This window comes from Chiloscyllium plagiosum, unplaced genomic scaffold (assembly GCF_037043375.1).
Source record: "Chiloscyllium plagiosum isolate Xiang-an unplaced genomic scaffold, Cpla_swu_hap1 HiC_scaffold_32, whole genome shotgun sequence".
Lineage (NCBI taxonomy): Eukaryota > Metazoa > Chordata > Chondrichthyes > Orectolobiformes > Hemiscylliidae > Chiloscyllium > Chiloscyllium plagiosum.
This window is the reverse complement of record NW_028270170.1, coordinates 35,567,687-35,587,102: the sequence shown is the minus strand read 5'-3', so window position 1 is coordinate 35,587,102 and position 19,416 is coordinate 35,567,687. Positions and strand designations below refer to the sequence as shown.

Here is a 19,416-nt window from a genome sequence, read left to right as displayed (position 1 = left end):
CTTTCCAAAAGTCATACAGTCATAGAAACATACATCACCTTTGCTCCAACCAGCTCATGCCAAACATAATCCCAAACTGAACTAGTCCCACCTGCCTGTTCCTGGCCCAAACCTTTCCTATTCATGTACCTATCCAAATGTTTTTTAAATATTATAATTGTACCCATATCTACCATTTCCTCAGGAAGTTCATTCCACCTGTGAAGGACTCCCTGTGTAAAATATTTACCTCTCCTATCTTTCTTATAACTCTCTCACCACTTCTATCTCCTCCTTTAAGACACATAAAACGTCTTTTCAAGCAGACTGTCAGAATATTTTGTTTTACGGATTTTATAATCATTCTGCTAAGCCCCTCAGGATATTTTAGAGCATTAAAGTTTAATCGATCAGTGAGACTTGGTTTTGCTATATAGTCACAATAATTTCACATTATTGTACTGGAACAAATCTCGAGCTCGGTTTTCTGAAGGAAGGTTATTTTCAGAAATGTCTTAGAAATAGTAATACACTTAATTGTATAATGTAGGAATCATTTCCTTACTTGCGATAGGGAGAATGTTGTTAAACTTGAAAAGGTTCAGAAAGAACTTACAAGGATATTGCTGGGGGTGGAGGTTTTGATCTACAGGGAGAGGTTGAATAGGCTGGGCTATTTTCTCTGGAGTGTCAGAGATTGAGGGGTGACTTTATAGAGATTTATAAAATCATGGGGGCATGGATAGGGTGAATAAACAAGGTCTTTTTCCCAGGATATGGGAGTCCAAAACTTGAGGGCATAGGTTTAAGGTGAGAGGGGAAAGATTTAAAAGTGATCTAAGGGGCAACTTTTTCATGCAGAGGTTGGTGCGTGTATGGAATGAACTGCCAGAGGAAGTGGTGGAGGTTGGTATGATTACAATATTTAAAAGGCATCTGGATGGGTATATGAATAGGAAGGGTTAGAGGGATATGAGCCACATGCTGGAAAATGGGACGAGATTTATTTAGGCTATCTGGTCAGTGCAGTTGGACTGAAGTGTCTGTTTCCATGCTGTACACTCTGTGACTTAATGACTCTGTGTTGTTCTCGCTCTTGTGTCTTTCCAGTTTTAATCTCTCCAACATTGATGGCTGTATGTTCAGTTGACAAGGCCAGGAGCTCTGAAATTCTGTCCCCTTCACCTTTTCCCTTCTCCATCTCCTTTAAGGCACTTTCTAAAACCTACCTCTCTTTTGACATCTAATCAAATATCTCCTTACAGAGTTTGTGTCACATTTTGCTTCATAATGCTCCTGTGAAATGCTCTGGGATATTTTTAAAGGTGTGATATGGATATGGGATATTTTCACAGTCCTTCGGGATTGTTGGTTAAAGAAATATTGCATTCACTTTATGGAATTTACTGATTGCTTGCTGTATAAGAGGCAAATAGTATTGTGTAAACATTTCCTTGGATTAATTTTTAAGTTCAGGTTTCTCGTGTCATTTTGGCCTGTTTATGAATTTCATTAATTACAATCCATGAACAACTGATTTAGAAGGTGAGTTATAGCATAAACAAATTGGTCAATAGATTCTATTTGATTCATTAAAACTCTAGGGCTGACGTTCAAATCTAATCAAGAGCACTTTTGCGAACATGAACTCAAATCCCGTAGGAACTGGGTCGTGACCCCACTTGGAGCAATGGAGGTGGTGGAGAATTGGCTACGTTCTCTATACTTGTGTCTGCTGTTTTCCCTTAAAATCAGATGGGTTACATAATGGGTGGCTGACTTGCTATCACCCATTTTCTGCTCCCATCTTAGTGGAATTTCTCTCATTCCTCAAATTAACGTCATTCAAGCCCCTGACAGAAAGTGAAAGCTCTCATCCCATTATCAATCCTGTGCAACTTCAGTTCTGATATCAATGGACTTCCATAATACTACTCCAACCCGCTCATCAAATTAAAAGTTTCATTGAGAGAGATATGATGGAAACTGATTTGAAAAGTGAAAGTGTTTATAATATTTTATAATATTGACTGTAATTTAGAGCCAATACATGTTTATGAGATTTATTAAATTGAGCATAACATCTTGTCATGCAGAACCAGATCTGAGTCTAGATTAGAGTGGTGCTGGAAAAGCACAGCAGGCGAGGCACCATCTGAGGAGCGGGAAAATCGATGTTTCAGGCAAAAGCCCTTCATCAGGAATTCCTGATTTTGCCCGAAACGTTGATTTTCCTGCTCCTCGGATGCTGCCAGGCCTGCTGTGCTTTTCCAGCACCATTTTAATCTAGGCTCTGGTTTCCAGCAGCTCAATACCCACTACTGCCCAGAACCAGATTTGAGTCTACTCTGTGGTAATTCTTGAGGGATAGTTTTCTGAACTGTGCCTGAAATTCTGAAACACCCTCCTAGCACGTGAGCATCTTGGCAACATTATAAAGTTGGAAATTTACCTATTGGAAATACTCCCGTCCCCTGGTCAAGTAGGTTTACCTTGATGAGTATAAAATATGCCTTGAAAAGAAGAGCAGATGTATTGTAAATGTGAGAAATATATTTTCATAAATAAATTAATAGCTGAAAATAATTTCAACCCTGCAGTTCAATTTAGTCAAAATCCAGCTAAACCCCCATGAAACTCAAACCTCCCTGAGACTACAAAATGTGCGAATTACTCTTCCCGTTCAGTGCCAGCATGTACGCCTGTCTCCATATCAGGTTCTGTTACTTTCTTAAGCGCTCACATTCTCATTGGTAAATGTCAGAAAAACCTTTTATAAGCTTGGACCAAGAAATGCTTTATTTTGTTTTTGGTCTCCCTCATATCAGGCTTACTCAGGGAAAGGGGTAACAGACCTTCATTCAGCTCTGATAGAGGGAGGGTACAATACCATTTATGCCATGATTTAGGAATTTGTCCTTCATGTGCAGATTGTTGGCAGTGATGTTAGAGCAGCTCTTATGTTCCAATATAGCTCTGATGCATTTCACACTAAACACGGGTTCTAAAGTACTTTGGCTGATGCTAACTATAATATTGTGATTCTTACTGAAAAATCTGGTTTCCTAAATATGACAGCTACTTATGACTGGCTGGGTGCGGTGACTAAACATATTTATGAATATTATACAAGTGATTTATTTAAGACTTATGTCTGACCCACATAATACAATCCAAATGCTGTATACTGTGAGATCATTGTTCATCCAGTCTGCAAATTACTTTGAGGACAAAAAGAAAATGAAAATAAATTGAAAACAAATTTCTAATGACTCCAGATATGGATTGTGTGCAAAAGGTTATCAAGTGAGGTTGTTAGTTTAGATTCTATACAAAGGGTTAGCAGTGAGGGGCAATTATTGCTAAGGGTGAAGGAAATGCACGAGCCTCCGTCTTTGGTTCCATTTGGATTCCATAAGAGTCAGCAGGAATTTAATCACACCCTTGGAACGTCATCAGCTCAGCAGGGTTCAAGGGAGAGGATTCTCTAGGGAATAGTCTTCTCTATAAATCAGCTTGTTAGTACCTGGAGAGGATAAGTAGAGATATCTGGTGCGATTTAGTTTACATCATAATACACTTGATTTCAATTGGCACAATTCTGAATGCTTGTATCAAAAAACATATGATGCCATTATGTAAGTGGATTTGAGAATCCAAGAACACATCATTGCAATATTCATGGTTATATTGTTGGTGTAAGTCACATCTGAGTGTAATTGATGCTGTTTGCAGCAAGTGTTTGTGCAAAGTCCATATACTGTACGAAAAAATACACATCTATTCCTTAACTTATTAGCTTTGATGTGTTTGGTAGTTTTTGTTTTTTTACGATGCAAAAGATAGATTTTAATGCTCAAATGCTCAGTCCTGCTGGTGGATGGTCTGGTTCATTTTGAAGGCACTGAAGACCTTGATGCCATGGTGCATCCAAGATCAACTCCCTCTGTTGTGTCCTGTGCACAAATAGCATAATATTGTTTATTCTATTCTATTCCCACAGTGGGATGTGGGAACTATTAGTAGTCCAGCAGTTATTGCCCATCCCTGATTGCCTTGAGAAGGTGGTTATGAAGTGTCCTCTTGAACCATTGCAGTCATTGTCTGGGACTGCATTCAGAGTGCAAATGAACCATTTGCAGCAGCGGGAGCAGTGAGAGTGAAGAGCTGGGGCCTACAAGGATGGTAAATTTTCCTCTTAAATACTTACATCATGAATAGCTGGAGCAAAGGCTCAATATTGGGACTGTGGCTGTGGCGGTAGCTGTGGCAGTGTGGAGGAACAGCGGGATCTTGAGGGTCCATGTCCACAGGTCCCTCAAAGGTGCCCCCGAGTTGATAGGGTTGTTAAGAAGGCATATGGCGTGTTGGCTTTATTAGCGGGGGGACTGAGTTTAAGAGCTACGAGGTTATGCCGCAGCACTATAGAGCCCTGGTTAGACCACACTGGGAATATTGTGTTGAAAGGAAGGAACTAGAGCTTTTCTCATAGGAGCAAAGAAGAATGAGTGGTGACTTGATAGAGGTGTACAAGACGTTGAGAGGAATAGATAGAGTGGATAACCAGAGACCTTTCCCCAAGGTGGAAATGTCTATCAAGAAAGGGCATAATTTTAAGGTGATTGGAGGAAGGTTTAGGGAAGATGTCAGAGGCAGGTTCTTTACACAGAGAATGGTGGGTGCATGGAATGCATTGCCAGCAGTGGTAGTAGAGTCAGATACATTAGGGACATTTAAGCGACTCTTGGATAGGCATGTGGAAGATAATACAATGAGGGATATGTAGATTAGTCTGATCTTAGAGTAAGATAAAAGGCTGGCACAACATTGAGAGCTAAATGCCTGCTGTACTGTTCTTTGTTCCATGTTCTATGTTCTATGCTGTTGGGGAGGGAGTTCCAGGAGTTCAAACAAGTGGTGGCTAAGGAACGGAGATAACTTTTCCTGTCAGGATGGTGTGTGATTATAATGGAATTTACATTGGCTGGAACTCTTATGTATCCCTTGCCCTCATTCATCTAGATGATACAGGCTACATATTTGGAAGGTCCTGCTGGAGCAACCTTCTAAAGCTGCAGAACATCTTGTAGATGGTTCATCCAGCTGTTGCTGTGTGCTTGTATTAGCAAAATTGATTATTTAAGGTGGTAGATGGGGTGCCAATGAGAGCGTTTCCTTCCTGTGGATGAATACTTTGAGAGTGCTGGAGCTGGAGGAATGTTCCATCACATTCCTGACATATGTTACTTTCAATGGTGGAAAGACTCTGGGCTGTCAAGAGTTAAGTTACTCACAATTCTCAGCCTCTGACTTGCTATTCTAGCTGCAGTGTTTACGTTGAAGGTCATGTTATGTTTTGGACCAAAAGTATCACCCTCATAATGTTGATAGTTGAAGATTCTGGTACAATTGCAACATTGAAAAGGCATCTGGATGGGTTTATGAATAGGAAGGGTTTGGAGGGATATGGGCCAGGTGCTGGCAAGTGGGACTAGATTAGGTTGGGATATCTGGTTGGCATGGACAAGTTGGACCGAAGGATCTGTTTTTGTGCTGTATATGTCTATGACTCAATGACTCTACGTACTATATTGAATATTAAGATTAGATCAAACGGTTCGATCATCTCTCACTAACAATGTTCATTGCCTGGCACTTATGTTGAACAAATGTTACTTGTTACTTGAAAGCCCAAGTCTGAATGAGGTACAGTCTTGCTGCAGATGAGCGCAGGTACCTCATTAGCTGAGGAGACCAGTCCGACTGTAGGTGAATATTTGGATAGTGGCAGGAGGGCATTTGGCTGCATCATTCTTATGGAGCTGAGAAGTATTCCTATTTTTTGAGGCTGCACAAAAGTAATTGTTGCTATACCTTGTACCTTTCCTCTTCACCAATCAGTGCAGCTGAACATGCACCTATTGTCCCTCAATATTGCAAGAGTATTTCCAAGGAAACCAGGCTGCAGTGTGAATTAAAGAGCCCATGGAGTTGAGTGAAAGCTTGGGTAATCCAGAAGAAAACTGCAGTTTAAGTTTGCCCTTATGTTTGCTGCAGCTAACTAAACTGTTTTCATGTTTCCCAAAAATAAAATTTGCTGTGGATGAAAGAACTTGTTACCGAACTAACTCATAATGACTTGACGGTGTTAATGCTAGACAATTAGTCCAGAGACCCAGGAAATGTTCTGAAGGCCCAGGTTTGAATCCCAGCATGGCAGATGTAGAGCTTTCATTCAGTAAAAATCTGGAATTCGTTTAGGGAAGGAAGCACCCATCGTTACCTGGTCTTGCCTACACGTGACTCCAGACCCACAGCAACATGTTTGACCTTTACCCACTGGATCATTTTGGATGGGCAGTAAACACTGGCCAAGCCAGTAACATCCATATCCTGTAAATGAATTAAAAAGTATAATCAATATTGGGCCCACTGCAATTAAATTAATCAATGTCCTCTGGTCCAGGCTTGTTTTTGCATGCCTGTTGTATATGGATCATGGAATTCTATGTGTGACATGTAAAATTTAAATCCTCATTCCCAACAATATGAGTGTATCCGAATTTTCTAACACAGGTCGTTCTGCTATAATTTACATTTCATTAACGTGACTTCACTGTAATGTGATTGATGAATGGGGAAACTGTTTCTAAAGTGCGAACTTTTAAAACATGTGTTGGCTGTAACGCAATTACAATCACCGACAATTTAAACTCTGTTTCTAAAGTGCGATTTTTCTATAATGCGGGATTGCACAGGAACGCAGGCATCGCGTTACAGACAAACTACCTGTACTGACTTATCTCAATTTCCTCTTTTAATATTAGTTCACCATAGAGGCATTGGGGCTTTCCAAGCTACCAGGCTACCAAATTTAAACAGGAGAAAGTAACAAATAAAAAATAAGCAAGAAAAGAACTTAATTGTTGAGGATCGGAAAGCCAAAATGATTAGGTTTCAGAGCCACGACATCGCTTGGACTCCCCTGCAATAGAAATAAATAGATTTCCCTCAAAAAACAAAATCATCCTGTACAGTCTTTTTGGTACATTGCTATTAGAGAAGATATTGGAAAAGCCATAGAACAAAAGTTGCATGTTGATCATGTTTACAATCCCTAGGTCTTTGGATGTAACGTAACAACCGTTCTTTTCCACTTTCCTATGGCCTGTATGCAATAATGATAAGACTGTGATCGTTGATGGCTAAATATTCATTTGCAGGTGCTTAACCTCTTCCTGGCCTTGCTGTTGAGCTCCTTCAGTGCAGATAACCTCTCAGCACCTGATGACGACTCAGAAATGAACAATCTGCAAATTGCACTCAACAGAATCACCAGGGCGATAGATTTTGTAAAAGGCTTTATGATCAGTATCTTTCGAAGAAAGAAGCCTGACCAGGAAGAGAAGCAATTAGATGACTTGTCTTCTTCAAAAACTGGGGCTCTTGACTTTAACCACACCGACACAGAGACTGGAAAGGAGGAGCATTCTAAACTTGATGGGGTTACCACAATGAAAGGGAAATATCTTCGAGATAAAGGTGACCACATGGGCCTCTTGGCCAATGCTCACTTGACTGTTCGTGTTCCCATTGCCAAAGGTGAATCAGATTCTGAAGAGGAGGAACAAAGCTCTGAAGCAGACATTGAGGATACCAACATGGTGAGAAGCATGGTTTTGATTTTGAGCATCTCATTCTCTTTTGCTTAAGTACTCATAAAATTATTCATTAAATATTGAACACAAGATGGCATTCAATTATCTGTTCGGCAAAACTTAAAGATGAGTTATTTTCGTCGGTGAATTGTGCCACCTCAGCCTGATTTTCATTGGCAGAGAGCACAGTCAGATGAATTGTAAGGTTATGGACAGGATAGAAATCTCCATGGGATGCCTGGTCTATTTTAAATTTTGTGCCTCATCCAATAATATAAGACAATCTCCTTCTCAAAACAGACAGGAAATCACGCAAGGAACATTATGATGCCAGGACTGCAGGGAACTGTCCTCAGCAAAGAACATATGAAATAGGAAAGGCATATGCTGCTTGATCCCTGAAGCCTGCTCTACCATTCAATGGGATCTTGGTTAATGGATCATGGACATTCCTCACATCCACTTCCCTGCCCTTTGCCCATAACCCTTGATTACTTGACTGATCAAGAATCTGTGTATCTCAACCTTAGATATACCCAAGGACTGTGCCCTCAAAACTCTCTGTGACAAATCACAAACCATTGAGAGAAGAAATACTCGTCATCTTAGGCTAAAGTCAGCACCCCTATATTGTGCCCTCTGGTCCTAGACTCTGAGGGAAACATCCTCTTAGCATTTATGCTGTCAAGTCCCTGAAGATTCCAATGAGATCACCTCTCATTCTTCTAAACTCCAGTGGGTAGGTGCCCACCTGCTTAGCCTTTGCTTATTAGGCAATCCCTCCATACCAGGTAATATCACCATGAACCTTCTCTGAACAGCTCCAATGAAAGGATATCTTTCCTTAAATAAGAGAAGCAAAATTGCTAACAGTACCCCAGGTACAGTTGCAGTTGGATTTCCCTATACTTATATTCCAACCCCCTTGAAATAAGGATCAACATTCCATGAGCCTTCCTAATTACCTGCTGTACCTCTGTACTCGCTTTCTGTGTTTCGTGAATAGGTACCCCCAAGTCCCTTTGTGTTATAGCCTTCTGCAGCTTTTCTCCATGATACTCTTTTTTTTGTTCTCCCTTCCAAAGTAAACAACTTCATATTGTTCCCATATTATACTCTGTTTGCTAACGTTTTTGTCCATTTACTTGACCTATTAATATCTCTCTATAAAGTGCTGATATCCCTCTTGAAGCCTGCCTTTCCACCTATTTTTTGTGTCATCAGCAAATTTGGCTGTAAGACTCTTCTTTCCTCCTATATATATATATATATATATATATATATGGTAAACATTGGGGTCCTAGCACCGATCCCTGTGGAACCTCACCGGTCACAGATCATCAACCTCAAAAAGAATCCTTATCCCCACTCACTGTTTCCTTCCCATTAGCCAATTCTGTAATCATACCAGTATGCAAATTCCAACACCATGGGCTCTTATTTAACTTTTTGAGAGCTACATTGTCAAATGCCTTCTGAAAGTTCAAATACAACACGTCTACTACTTCCCCTCTATCCACTCTGGTTGAGAATTCCTCAAAAAACTGTAATAAATTAGCCAGGCATGATTTCTACTTTCACGGAGCCAATGTGACATTTGATTAGATTATGATTTTCCAAATGTTCTGCCATTACTACCTTAATAATTGATTCCAAGACTTTTTCAATAATAGATGTGAGGCTACTCGACCTATAGTTACCCACTTCTTGCCTCCCTCCTTCTTTGAATAGAGGTGTCACATTGGCAGTTTTCTAATTCCCTAGTACTTCTCCAGAATCCAGTGATTCTTGGAAAATTATAACCAATGCATCTACCATCTGTATAGCTACCTGTTTTATAACATGCCAGTGTGAAAAGGGTGATGCAAAGCTGGGGTTAGGAAGACACGAGACCTCTTTGCATAGCCTTGAGTGGACATCATTTCTACTCCTCCTGGTTCATAAGGATATATAGGTAACGTTTTCCTTAAACTGATCCTGTCACTGCATATGACTGTGATCATCTGCTGTTACTGACAGGTCACAATGCAGGATCGATAATGTAACCAGGCCAAGACATTTGCATTTAAATTAGCCCATGACCTGCTTCAAGTGGCAAATCTGAAATGACAATGGACAAGAATAAAGGAAACTCAGACTGATAAGTAGAATCAGTCTAATTTTAATTGGCCTCACATACATACATATATACAAGTTAGAAGCAGCACAGGCCATGGCTCTACCTTGCTCACCTTTAGCTTCCTCTGCCATTCAATGAGACCATGGCTGATCAATCCAAGTGCAGCCTCAACATCTCATTCCCAGCTAGCTACAATCACCATTATTAATCATGAATCGAACTACCTCTGTCTTAAAAGAATTCAATGACCTGCCTCCACCATTCTTTTGGGGAAAACATTTTAGACTCTCAACCCGCTGAGGGAAAACAAATCTTCCTCATCTCCACCATAAATGTGAGTCTTTTTATTTTTAAATGGTATACACTAGTTCTAGTCTCTTCCCCAAGGGGAAACACTCTTTTAGTGTTTACCCTCTCTAGTCTTTTCAGGATTTTATATATTTCAGTAAGATTAGCATTACCATTCTTCTCTACTCCAGTGGATATAGGCCCAGCCTGTTCAGCCATTCCTTATAAGATAATCCCCTCCCATCGAGGTATCAATTGAGTGTACCTTCTCTCAACTGCATCTCATGCATTTACTCCATTTTTTAAATAAGGAAAACAAACTGTACTTGATATTTGGAATGTGACTTCATAAACCTTCTATAAAACTACATCAAAATATGCCTACTATTATATTCCAGGCCTCTTGTAATAAACAACAACTTTCTATTTACCTTCCTAATTACTTGCTGTGACAGCATACTAACGGTTATGATTCATATACCAGGTCCTGCCTTTCCCTATGCTATACTCAATCTACTGAATTTATTTGTATCCCTTCACAGACTCCTTAAATCCTCTTCATAACTTAGTTTCATGCTTAACTTTGCATTGTCAGCAAATTTATAAACAATACATCGGGTCCCTTTAACCAGTTAATTGATTTAAACTATGAATAAGTAAGGCTCCAATACTGATCCCTGTGGCACATCATTTGTCACATCCTGCCAAACTGAAAACAATACACTTATACCCACCTTTTGTTTCCTATTAGTGAAAAATCCTCTATCCATGTTTCATACGCTCCCCCTTCACCAGGACCTCTTATTTTGTACAGTAACCTTTGATGTGGCATCTTACCAATTTCCTTCGAAATCTACGTTTAGTGCTTCCATGATTCCCCTTTATCTATGTTGCTTGTTACTTTATCGAAGAACCCTGATAAATTAACCATGATTTCCCCTTCATAAATCCATATTGACTCTTCATGATAGTTTTAAGATTTTCAAAATGCCTTGCTTTAGCCTCCTTAATAATACATTGCAGCAGTTTTGACTTGTGTCAAATTAATCTGCCTGTAATTTTCTGTTTTCTGTCTCCCTCATTTCCTTGAATAAAATAATGTAATTTATGTTTTGCTAATTTGTTGAGACTTTTCCAGCATCTAGAGAATTTTAAAAAAAATTGTTTCTTTTTACACAGTAGAATGAAATTAATCAGGACTAGAGATTTGTGAGATTTTAGTTTGAATCATTTTCTTCAGTACCCTTTCACTGGTGGTTGTAATTATGTCAAGTTCCATGCTCCTTTTCACATGCTAATTCCAACTGACGAGGCCGAACCAGCTCAAACAAATTCCTTCCAGTTTTAGAGACTTGCACTTATTTCTGTTAATATGCAGAAATAAACAACTGGGAAATTTAAAATCTTCTATCATGTCCTTTATAGATCCCAATTCTGGATGGTCAGTATCCATTTGCTTCAATGGTTTCAGATTCTTGCTTCAACAAAATGATGTCAACATTCTGCTGTTATCGGTTCCCAGTCTCAGTAGTGACACTGAGAAGGAGTGAAACAGCATAGAAACATACAAAATAGGAGCAGGAGTAGGCCATTCAGCCCTTCAAACCTGACCCCCATGTCAAATGAACTGACCTATTGACATTACTACAAAGTGAAGGATTCATATCCACTAGAGTCCATTGTTTGAATCTCTATGCAAGGCCATGTCTAAATATGTCAATTTTCAGCTTGATAACTAGATTGAAATTCGTGTTTTTTTTCTTTCTTTCCTCAGGATTTGGATGTATTGCCAGTGAAAGATGAAATTCCCATACCTGTAAGTTTATGTGCGTAATTGTCACTAGGATGATATATTGGCTGAAGGCTGGGACTTCTTTCCTACTGTGGACCTGAAAAACCTTTTTCAAGTATATAGATTATTATTACCTTGCAAAACCCTTCCTACGCACACACTCTTAGTTTGATGTGCAGTGACTGTTATGTCGTAAATTATTGGCCTTTTCCAAACGGCAATGTTTCTTTTTGAATGTATGTTGTCTAGGGTAACTCTTTTGCCTGCATAAGAGCAGTAATTCCCTGATGTGAACTTCATTGTGATATATTGAGGGCACAAGCATTTCTCTAATAGTGCAGCAATTCACAAACAATTGGAAGGATGTGCTAGAACCACAACAGAAGTCCCATTGTTCTACAGTGTAGATTATACTTGTATGTTGCTTATGGCTTTCAGGGGTTTTCTTCTAACTCAGATATGGCAGCAATTGTGCTGAATAACACTTGATACATTAATCTGTGTTTTCCACCATCAGTCCTTGATCCTCAGATAATACTGTGCGCAGATACTTGCGATGCTTTACGACCGTTCTGGATAGAAGGATTCTTAGCAGGTACTGCCAAATTCCAGACAGCCACTACCCACCTCCATATGGACCCCACCACCAAGGATATATTTCCCTCCCCTCCCCTATCAGCGTTCTGAAAAGACCACTCTCTCCGTGACTCCCTTGTCAGGTCCACACCCCCCACCAACCCAACCTCCACTCCCGGCACCTTCCCCTGCAACCACAAGAAATGCAAAACTTGCACCCACACCTCCCCCCTTACTTCCCTCCAAGGCCCCAAGGGATCCTTCCATATCTGCCACAAATTCACCTGCACCTCCACACACATCATTTACTGCATCCGCTGCACCCGATGTGGCCTCCTCTATATTGGGGAGACAGGCCGCCTACTTGCAGAATGTTTCAAATAGCACCTCTGGGACACCCGGACCAACCAACTCAACCACCCCGTGGCTCAACACTTCAACTCCCCCTCCCACTCCACCAAGGACATGCAGGTCCTTGGACTCCTCCATCGCCAGACCATAGCAACACGACGGTTGGAGGAAGAGCGCCTCATCTTCCGCCTAGTAACCCTCCAACCACAAGGGTTGAACTCAGATTTCTCCAGTTTTCTCATTTCCCCTCCCCCCACCTTGTCTCAGTCAAATCCCTCGAACTCAGCACCGCCTTCCTAACCTGCAATCTTCTTCCCGACCTCTCCGCCCCCACCCCCACTCCGGCCTATTACCCTCACCTTGACCTCCTTCCACCTATCACATTTCCAATGCCCCTCCCCCAAGTCCCTCCTCCCTACCTTTTATCTTAGCCTGCTGGACATACTTTCCTCATTCCTGAAGGAGGGCTCATGCCCGAAACGTCGATTCTCCTGCTCTTTGGATGCTGCCTGACCTGCTGTGCTTTTCCAGCAACATATTTACAGCACTCCTAGACTGTGCCTTTCACCTTTGTGAATGACTGTTTGGCATACCCAATGGAAAATATTACTGATGTTTGCAGAAACTCTGGAGTGAAGTTGGCCTTGAGTGATATAGGAAAATAGAGGTCAGCAAACAGCAGTCTGTCTTACGTCATTATCAAGCTTCTATTGAAGTGCAAATAAATTTCAACTGCATTTATCATTACTCCACAACAAAAACAATGGCTCAGTATGTCCGAAGAGATTGAAAGATTTGATACAGAGATTTCTTGGTATATCCTGCTCCAGATGGATTTCCATCTGGTGATCTATTTGGGATTTCCTTTGCGTATTCCTTAAGGCTTTCATTTCAAACACTGGTACTGTTTTTACTGTACTCATTAGCTCAAGTAGATCCATGACTGAAACAATAGAATCCCCATTCAAGTAGCAAAAGTTGATCACCAACTTAATTGCCTTGCAAAACAAATGTGCTAAGAGAAAAAAAAAGAGTTGTGAATATGTAATAGGAATGCTAGCAAATCTCATTTTTCAGTTGACAGTAGCTCCAAGCCTGGCCAACTTGCTGTTTATCTTGTCCCGTCAATAACCTTGATTTCACTCAAAGAATTTTGATGTGGCTTCTCTCTATTTCAATATTAATTATCCACTGTTATTTCATTCCTATACAGACTAAATTGAATATAGACTCGTCCCAGTGCAGTACCGTGGACCTGAAACCTGAGGAAGAAGAGGTAAAGGAGGCTGCAGAAGAAAATCCTGAGAATAATGACCCAGAAGAATGCTTGACAGAAGGTAAAAACACTGAAAGAGCTCGGATTGAGGGAAGGAAAGGGGAAATATAGGATGGATGTGGCCCACTGTAATCAAGTTCCAACATGTTGAATCTTGCATTAGTAGCAAAAACAGAAGCAGGTTTAGCAACATCTGTAGAGAGAAAGCAGAATAAATGTTTTGGATCCAGTGATCCTTCTTGGAAAATAATATGATACAGTAGTAGGCGTACCACTTACGCCTTCATTTTCAATGCTTTGTGATCTAATTCTCATTTTCCATCGGGGAAAATCCAGAAGTAAAGAACAGGCATTATTTTATAAATTCAGCTCTTGCAGTGACTCGCTATAATCAGTATCTATATGGAAATATGGCAACTAGAGTTGTATAAATTATAGATGAGGAACACTATCTTGTTGCAGCCCCATCGTATATCCTGGCGTTTGCATAAAGCATATAACAAGCAGGAACTGCAGTAGCTCATATGAACCATCACACGTACTTCATTATTTCAAAAATAGGGCTAATCTCAAATCTATTTTGCACAACCAGATCCCCTATTTACTTACAGTCTGAAATCATATTGATTTCAGGTTTTAATAAAATCAATGATTGACCATCTACAACCCTCTGTAGTAGAGAATTTCAAAGAATCAGTGCTGACTTCCAACACGGCACAACCCAAGATTTTATTTAGCAGACTGTATTCAATCAACACTCTCAAACATTTTCCATGCATCACGTACATGAAATTCATTTACTTTATATGGCAGTGTGCATTCTTCTTTCCTATTTTACCAGCTTATAATTGTCAACATTGAAATTGAATCACAGTTTCTTAGTCCATCTTGCATGGATTTGTGTGCACTGGTTCAGCCCTCTCCTGAGTGCCCATAACTCTCCTTCTCCCTTTGAACAGTTTTGATGACCTCACTTGCAAATAATCAGTACAATGTATCGGTAACAAATGCTACAGCTAATCCTGGTGGTTATGTTGTTAGATAACTTATTTAATGTCAATTCACTTCAAGACATATGCGTTATCTAAAATCTACTTCACTACCTGTGTACTGCTGTCCCTGAAAACACTCGTTGATGTATAGATAAAAAATGCCAATGATAAATCTCTTTATCCAAATTCTAATGTTGTCTCAAAAAATACTAATGGAGCTATTGAGCATAATTGCTCCTCTTCCACTGCATACAGCCATGCTGACTGGCCATAAAGATTTAATTATTCTTCAAGATTTTCACAATGCCCTTGTCCCAAATTTAGAAAGTTATGGATTCAAACTGAACATCAAGCACTGCATCAAGGCTGCAACTCCAGTGTCATGTTTTAAAAAATTCATTCACGGGATGAGGGCAAGTCGCCATTTCCTGCCCATCCCAAATTGCCCAGAGGGCACTTAACAGTCAACCACATTACACTGGATCTGGAGTCACATGTAGTCCAGACCAGTTAAGGATGGCAGATTCTTTGCCTAAAGGACATTAGTGAACCAGTTGGGTTTTTCCAATAACAAATTCACAGCCATCATCAGATTCTTACTTCCAGATTTTACTGAATTCAAATTGCACCATCTGCTGTGACAGAATTCAAGCCCAGGTCCCCAGAACATTATGTGGGTCTCTGGATTAACAGTCTAGCAATAATACCCACTAGACCATTGCCCCCCCCCCCAAATGCATGTTATATCGTATAGTTGAGATAATGAACAAACATCTCCATTCATCATATCAAGTAGATAGAAAAAAACCCTCAGAGTTCTTCAAACAAATACGTTTGAGTTCACTCAGTGCTCTGGCAAACAGTTAAACCTCATCCCTCATTAATAAAATATTTTAGCTGATCATTAAAGTCATTTAATGTTAGTGCATTGCCTGCATTGTAGCAGTGACTATAATTCACCTTACGATCTTGAGAGGATGTGTAAGCTGCGAAACAAATTCTGGTTCTTTCTTTGGAAACACAGTCCAATATTTTAAACACAATGCATGTCAGCTTGTATTTCCAGACTTTTCTTTAAGATGGATGTTAATCACCTTTCTCTTCAAAACTTTTGGATAATCCTGTCAAATCTGATGATTCCTGAATCCTCCTGAATAGAACAGTTTATCAGCCAGTATTTTTAAATAATTCTGTCATCTCCCTCTTACTTGGTTTTTGAGCAGAGGTTCACCTTTGGTGATGCCCTGCCAATACTTTCATTATAAAATTACATTTAATATTTATGACATCAGTGGGAACTGGCTGCTGAGACATATGCCAACATCTGGTGAAAACCATGTCCTTCTGGTGCATTTATTTCTCAAATGTTTTGAGGACGATTTTTTAATAGGTAATATTAAGTGTCACACTTGGGGAGCAAAGAGCTTAAAATAACCTTTTGAAACTTCTTCTGCTTGTACAGGCTGTTTGAGAGTCTGTCCTTGTCTTGACATCAATATAAAGAGTGATCGAGGCAAGATGTGGTGGAATCTGAGGAAAACCTGCTTCAGGATAGTGGAACACAACTGGTTTGAAACATTCATCATCTTTATGATCCTGCTGAGCAGTGGTGCCCTGGTAAGTTTCACCTCCTTCCCTGTAAGTTTCCATGTCCTATCAGAGGATTGGTACTAAGTGGAAGATCAGAATCTTTGAGCCAATGAGTCGCGGAGCGGCAGATAGAATTTAATTTAGATAAACGTGAAGTGTTGCATTTTGGCAAATTGAATAAGGTTAGAACTTCTACAGTTAATGGTAGAGCCCTGGGGAGTGTTGTAGAATAGAGTGACCCAGGTACAGGACTTTGGTGAGGCCACGTTTGGAGGGATATAGGCCAAATGCAGGAAAATGGGACTAGTTTAATTTGGGAAACTTGGTTAGCATGAATGAGTTGAACTAAAGGGTCTGTTTGTGTGCTGTATAACTCTTTGATTCTATAACTATGATTTAGGTTTGTAATATACATGTTTTATACGTGTCCTGGTTTGGAAATATCCATGAAATAAAATTATGTTTAGCATTGTGTTTTTTACAAATGAATTCTATGCACATAAATTCTGTGTGGATTAAAATTAAGCAGCAGTCACATTTGAGATGTACGGATTAGGGATGCTGGAAGAGCGCAGCAGTTCAGGCAGCATCCGAGGAATAGTAAAATCGACATTTTGGGCAAAAGCCTTTCATCAGGAATACAGGCAGAGTGCCTGAAGAGTGGAGAGATAAATGAGAGGAGGGTGGGGGTGGGGAGAATGTAGCATAGAGTACAATAGGTGAGTGGGGGAGGGGATGAAGGTGATAGGTCAGGGAGGAGGGTGGAGTGGATAGGTGGAAAAGAAGATAGGCCTGTAGGACAAGTCATGGGGACAGTGCTGAGCTGGAAGTTTGGAACTGGGATGAGGTGGAGAAAGGGGAAATGAGGAAACTGTTGAAGTCCACATTGATGCCCTGGGGTTGAAGTGTTCCGAGGCGGAAGATGAGGCGTTTTTCCTCCAGGCGTCTGGTGGTGAGGGAGCGGCGGTGAAGGAGGCCCAGGACCTCCATGCCCTTGGCAGAATGGGAAGGGGAATTGAAATGTTGGGCCACAGGGCAGTGTGGTTGATTGATGCAGGTGTCCCAGAGATGTTCCCTAAAGCGCTCTGCTAGGAGGCATCCAGTCTCCCCAATGTAGAGGAGACCGCATCGGGAGCAACTGATACAATAAATGATATTGGTGGATGTGCAGGTAAAACTTTGATGGATGTGGAAGGCTCCTTTAGGGCCTTGGATCGAGGTGAGGGAGGATGCGTAGGCGCAGGTTTTGCAATTCCTGCGATGGCAGGGGAAGGTGCCAGGATGGGAGGTGGGTTGTAGGGGGGCGTGGACCTGACCAGGTAATCACAGAGGGAACGGTCTTTGCGGAAGGCAGAGAGGGGTGGGGAGGGAAATATATCCCTGGTGGTGGGGTCTGTTTGGAGGTGGTGAAAATGTCGGCGGATGATTTGGTTTATGCGAAGGTTGGTAGGGTGGAAGGTGAGCACCAGGGGTGTTCTGTCCTTGTTACCGTTGAGGGGTGGGGTCTGAGGGCGGAGGTGCGGGATGTGGACGAGATGCATTGGAGGGCATCTTTAACCATGTGGGAAGGGAAATTGCGGTCTCTGAAGAAGGAGGCCATCTGATGTGTTCTGTGGTGGAACTGGTCCTCCTGGGAGCAGATACGGCGGAGGCGGAGGAATTGGGAATATGGGATGGTATTTTTGCAGGAGGTAGGGTGGGAAGAGGTGTATCCAGGTAGCTGTGGGAGTCGGTGGGTTTGTAAAAAATGTCGGTGTCAAGTCAGTCGTCATTAATGCAGATGGAGAGGTCCAGGAAGGGGAGGGAGGTGTCAGAGATGATCCAGGTAAATTTAAGGTCAGGATGGAACATCTTCTTTAAAGGTTATGTGTGAATTAAGCATTCCCTGTGCTTCCTAGTTTGGTCTTATAAGGTTCTGATTGTCTTTAGTACATTAGAAATTATGTGTCTGGAGCAAACTTCCTATAGTGGCATATTTAATTCTTTTCAACTTTCTGTCACACAAATTTCATGTTTTATCCTTGTACTTACATTAGTAATACTAATTAATGAATTATGTTATGTAATTTATAATATAAACCAGATGTAAACAGACCTTTTGAAGATGAGATTTTCAAACTACAATATGACAATATGATGAGCCTGTAATTTCTTGACATCTCTTCAGACGTTCACTAAATGTGGCAGCATACCTATTCCTACAGCGAAAGACTGGCAAAAGGAGAAGCTCCTTTCAATAATGTATATGGATGTGTAGTCCTCCTGGTAAAGATCACTCCACCTTGTTCTGACAGATGGTACTGTTTGCTTCAGTATATTCCTACCAAAGGATGACACAAGGAGTTGGCAAAGGAATACGGAGAGGTGAAGTGAGTGGCAGATAGAATATAATGTCCGAAAATGTAAGGTTTTAGAGGAAGAATAGAAGAGCTGAATATTATTTTAATGGAGAAAGATTGCCAAAAGCTAGAGCACTGAGGATTTCAGAGTTCTCATGCATAGATCAAGAAGAGCTAGTGTATAAGTTCAACAAGGGAAAGGAAATGGAATGTGGACCTTTATTTCAAAGGGAATGGGGTATGAAAATAATGAGGTCTTGCTGAAACTGCAAAAGGCATCAGGGAGATCACAACTGGAATATTATGAATGGTTTTTCTACTCTCTCTAAGAGTTAATAAATTGCCATTGGAGGCAATCCAGAGAAAATTCACTCGGTCGACCCGGGGTATGCAGGGGTTTTCTTGTGATGAGTGTTGAGTAGGTTGGGCCTGGAGGTTACAAAAAATGAGACACGA

The 19,416-nt window shown here is 40.7% G+C and overlaps 1 protein-coding gene across 3 annotated transcripts in view; it reads left to right on the top strand.

The window, feature by feature from the left end:
* Window positions 1-19,416, top strand: part of LOC122539987 (sodium channel protein type 4 subunit alpha-like) — a 189,059-nt gene that overhangs the window by 120,662 nt on the left and 48,981 nt on the right. For all 3 annotated transcript variants that reach the window (XM_087977901.1, XM_087977899.1, XM_087977902.1), the window contains 4 exons: window positions 7,203-7,643; window positions 11,819-11,860; window positions 13,977-14,100; window positions 16,494-16,648. In XM_087977901.1, the coding sequence (XP_087834027.1) occupies window positions 7,203-7,643; window positions 11,819-11,860; window positions 13,977-14,100; window positions 16,494-16,648 (762 nt within the window). The remainder of the gene's footprint in view (window positions 1-7,202; window positions 7,644-11,818; window positions 11,861-13,976; window positions 14,101-16,493; window positions 16,649-19,416) is intronic.